At 42.8% G+C, this 5,000-nt stretch overlaps 1 protein-coding gene across 2 annotated transcripts in view; it reads right to left on the minus strand.

The window, feature by feature from the left end:
• Positions 1 to 5,000, minus strand: part of smad2 (SMAD family member 2) — a 21,972-nt gene that overhangs the window by 15,015 nt on the left and 1,957 nt on the right. For both annotated transcript variants that reach the window (XM_039780801.1, XM_039780800.1), the window contains exon 2: positions 3,346 to 3,888. In XM_039780801.1, coding sequence (XP_039636735.1) covers positions 3,346 to 3,602 — 257 coding nt within the window. In that variant the 5' untranslated portion in view covers positions 3,603 to 3,888. The remainder of the gene's footprint in view (positions 1 to 3,345; positions 3,889 to 5,000) is intronic.

The raw sequence follows: 5,000 nt of genomic DNA on the forward strand, positions 1-5,000 counted from the left end.
AACACCTGGCACCGTCTGATATTACAAAGAGTCGTAAAGCAGGGGTGTCAAACTCATTTTCACTAAGGGCCACACTGGAAAAAGAGAATCACACCAAGTGCCAGTCATATATGAGTTTATTGACGTGCTTTTGTTACTGCATGTCACTTTTTTTTTTTTTACATTTTGGTAGCTTTTTTTCCTCATTTTTGTTCCGACTTTTTGTGGCCTTCTCATAAATTTGTCACCTTTTTCTAAACCTGTTTCACAGCCTGAATATGAAAACTCTCTCTCTCTGCTTCTGGGGGAATTTCTGAGTCTCAGTCGGCAAATCTGCCCAAATTGTGCTTTGAAGGTCAGATAATTACAGTTAAAAAAAAAACACTTTCCTGTGTTTTTGGTTTGGCGCACAACTAGGCGGGCCAAAATTTATTGTGAACCCAAATTGATATACGGGCCGGATCTAAATCTGAAAGGGGCCGGATTTGGCCCGCGGGCCTTGAGTTTGACACGTGTGGTAGAGGATGAACACGTTCGTGACAAAAAGGAAAAGTAAACACGCGCAGTACGCGCCACCTCTGCTAACCCTGCACCTGCCGTGTGTATTTGCCCTGCCACCTCATCACCCGTTTCAATAAACGTGTGGGGGTGGAATGATGTCAATACAATGCTGTAAAGGCAAATACACTTATCGGATTATTGTCTAACCAAATGCATGCCAGATTCAACAAGATCGCATTGTGAGACCGGGTATAAACTAGGTTTTGATGCCCATTTAGTTTGGTGTGGGGAGGGGGGGATAGGTTCGGAGGTATAGGACGGGTTAAATGCCGAGGACAAATTTCATCTTGTTCGTCATCTCAGATATCCCGACTTCCCAGTTCAACTGGAACGCACCGTAAATTCCCATCAGCTCCAGGTGAACTGTGGCCGACGATGATGGGTGTGCTGTCAGGTCATTCGAAAAGGATAATTTCTCTGCAGGGACCAATTCTATTATTGATACTTACTCATAATCAAAAGGAAACTAAGAGAGGGAAAGAAAGGAAGGGTAGATTAGAAAGAAAATTTGAGAAGGGAAGCTCATAAAATCTTCACAGCGCAGCCTAGTCGCTATCTCTCCTTTCTGCTGATCCTCGGTGGATTGATTGACGTGACTCGCATGCTTCTCATGGGGCTCCCCTTGACTTTGCCACCTTTGTCATGATAAGGTTTCACCTAGTCTGGTGACTTGGCTCGTGTACCTCGTCAGGCGACACAGGAGAAATCTATACGGACAGACACATGACCAGGTATCCATTCAGGCTAAGTATCTACAGTATTAGCAGGTTTAGGTGCACAGGGGTTCCTTTAGAAGAAACAAAAGAATGTATAGAAACTAAATGGTTTTTTTTCCCCCAATGTCTGTCAAATGACTTGAAAACACTTTTTTTTTTCCTGTGAAAGAAATTGCAAAGAGTTCAAGGTGTTCCCTTTTCAGAGCGTATGTAGAGATGTACAGATATAATGGAGAGAAAGCAGTTTGTTTTGCTCCTTCTGAGAACCTTCGCAAAGACTCTAAAGTCCCTCTTCGCATTCAATTGCTTCTTTAATGCGCAGTGCTTGGCGCATCAACATTCGGTTTCATTATGTCTTATTTCTAAAGCTATGTCTTGCACTTCCATTTTGTTTTAATAAATAGTGCACGACTTCTTCAAACTTCCCCACATATCAATACGTCTTTGTGACTGAGGTGGCTGGTGTGTGCACCAGAGCCCAGGGCAAATATATAATGCTAAACTGTTACCAGCCGGCCAGAGTGCCCCATTTCAGTTTCCTTCCGTAAATATTTTGTTTACTAAACGCCAAGTCTGCCTGAGAAATGCAAGCTTTCTAGTTTATGGATTTTATTACCAAGTAGAGGTGCGCCTCCACTCTAGCGTTTTCCTTCCGAAATGACCCAGGCACCGAGTACTTCATCATTAAGTGGAGCGAAGCCAATGCCGAGGCACCGTTCCAAACAAAGTCGTGCTGTAGTCAGGAGGTACTCAAATGTGACACTAGACACACCTGCATCCTTGAAGTGATGAATGTTTTATGCCAAGAGGAACATTTTGATCAAAACCATGGTATCTAAACAAAGTTTTAATTACAGAAACCGCTGCTGCAGAGTGTTATTTACACTTTAAACTATTTTAATACATTAAAAAGAATGCTCTCTAAAATGATGATGTCCCCAACTGTTGGAGTCAACGAATAAGCTCTCATGTCATTTCATTTTTTTTTGTTTGATTAAAAAGGTGCAGTAGTTAAGACTTATAAAACTAACTTTCTGTCATATTTGCTGAAACTGACCCTATGTTCTAGTAGAACTACATGAAGCAGGTCATTTAAAAAAAAAAAAAAAAATCTGGCTCCTCTGGAACCACCTACAGCCTGTAGTGCGATTTGCAAAAATCCACAGCTCCCTGTTCAGATGCACCAATCAGGGCCAGGGACACTGCGCATCAATCACTGCTCATGCACAAACAGTCATTCTCCCTTGTGGGGGGAGGGGCTTAGGAGACCATTTTGGCCTTTAGCGGAAAGGGGGGAGGGACTGAGAATGTCGATGTTCAAAGTCCCGGATCTTCGCAATCCTACCTACGGCACCTTTAAATTCCTTTGATCTTAGTCTAATTAGCACCTTCTAACAAGCTATGGCAACGTTCCTGAACAACGTACAGTGATGTGACGAAAGACGAAACTGAAACGAGGTCTGGCGGTTCAGAATTTGGTAGCTGCAAACGACCCTGGCGTAGGTGTGATCAGAGCCTGTCACGCTTCCAGCGACTGCTCAGAATACAGCAAACCATCAACAGCGCCGCACGCAACGGGAACGCGCGGATCCGGTTTGTGCATTATAGCTAATACATTCTAACCAAGTTCATGAAGTGTACGAAGCGTGGTTGGCATCATGTGTTCGACATCTGTTTCCTCCAAAATCGGGTTTCACTTCTGCTGCCTTGCTAATGTATGGCACAACAGAATGAGGAAGTGGACCTGTTGTTGCACAACAAAGATTGTTCTTTCTGCAAGCCTGCGGTTGCCCGTCACCCTCGTTCTTACTTTCATGTGTGTTGACACACCTCGCTGTGCTGATGTGCGTTAGTGGTATTGTGGTATACCAGTGACATAGGCACTGCGGATGTGTGGATGTGAGCACGACTTAAAAAGCGTGTTACTGCTGTGGAATTTGTCAATATATCAATTTGTTTTGATAATTGATTTTTTTTCCAAAGATATTTATCAAACGTGTGCGCGTGTGTGTGTGTGTGTGTGTCATCACGTACAAGACAGAGCCAGAAAGTCATAGAAATGCCAGATGGGTGCGTGTCCTCATCTCACCTGGGTATGGTCACACACTTTGTGTTGCTGTTCTGCGTGCTGATGGCTTTCTCTAGCTCATCCAGCTGCCCAGTCTTCTTCAGCTTCTTCACCAAGCTCTTTACAGCTTTTTCACACCACTTGTCCTCCTGCCCCCCTCCGTTCTGCTCCCCAACTCCTCCGATGCCTCCTCCGGCTCCCCCACTCCCTGCCGGAGTCTTCTTCCATCCCAGGAGGCGCTTCACTACCGGGGGAGTGAAGGGAAGGATGGAGGACATGCTGGCCTGTGCACGTTATGTGTGCGCCTGTGCGTCTTAAGTGGGTTTCGGTGCCCCTCTTAATCTGACGTGAAGAGAAAAAGGGAGAGGGGAAGGAGGGCGATACAGGCGATGGGTTGGTGGAATTCCTGCTGGAGATTTCTTTTTTAAGCTATGTATACTGAATGCATGAAAGTATTTTTTTTTTTAATGAATGTCTAGTCAGAACTAAGACATTGGTCTTGAGGAGTCTTGGGAAACATCAGATGGACAGCACAAAATGCCAAGGGAGTACATCCAAAGAAACCTAAACAGAGAGGAAACAAAGAGAAAGGACACATCATAAAGAGTAAGATAGTTCAGAAGATAAAAAGTCTGTTGAACAACTCATTGCATAACATTTTCTTCTGAAATGACTACATTAATTATGCCCACACATCCAGACTGATGAACTGTTTTGTTTTTTTCCCATTGCCATACTGTATCTATCACAGCCCCCTGCTGCTAACTCTCCCACCATGCAACACTGTATGGATCAGTCATAGCACACAGTGTTGAAGCATGACCCAATTCGGTTTAATGTTCAGCTGATTAATACATTCTAATGCTGTTGCACACTTTGCTGTCCACTTGTGCAATAGTACTGTCTGGTGCGATTTGATAATGACAAAATTAAGCTCATCTCTTTGCACAAACAGGCAGCCATCCCACAAAACCACTTCAACTCATGTTCATCCTTAAACACAGATCTATTGTGAGGGGCGCATGATGTACTGGTCACTTTATATACTTACTGGGCAATAGTTGCTTACATACCACATATCGTATCAGAATTTGGACTTTTGGTAATATTGGAATTTAAATGATCATTCTGGTAATGTAATCTGTTCACATGTCCCATTTATAAGCAAACGTTGAATTAATAGCGTTACATTTCTGCAAACTTTAGTGATGGTTACAGTGAGCGGATTTGGCTTTTATTCACAAACACTTCTGTTTTACAAGTGGCAACATTCACAGATGCTGTTCATGCAGCTGTAGCTCTGCACAAATTACTTGAAAACTTATATTGTTTTTACTCTAAATGGCGAGGGTGTGGATGACCCTGTGTCACAACATATGGTTTCTTTTCTTTGTTTGGTCAACCTTTAAAGACTCATTGAAGACAACATAGCATTCATATTCATGTTCAACCATCGTTTATTACAGAAAAAAAGAGGAATGTATGTATGTATGTATGTATGTATGTATGTATGTATGTATATATATATAAGGTGATAAATCTTTGTCATTATCTGTACTAACCCTATGCTAATCCATAGTAAACCTATCCTTGTATCGAAATCAGTGCTCACTCTCTAAAGCTGAGCCGTGTAAGGCTATGTTAAACCCTGGTCAGGAACAGGTGAGCAATTCACA

This window comes from Perca fluviatilis, chromosome 17, assembly GCF_010015445.1.
Source record: "Perca fluviatilis chromosome 17, GENO_Pfluv_1.0, whole genome shotgun sequence".
In the NCBI taxonomy this organism is placed as follows: domain Eukaryota; kingdom Metazoa; phylum Chordata; class Actinopteri; order Perciformes; family Percidae; genus Perca; species Perca fluviatilis.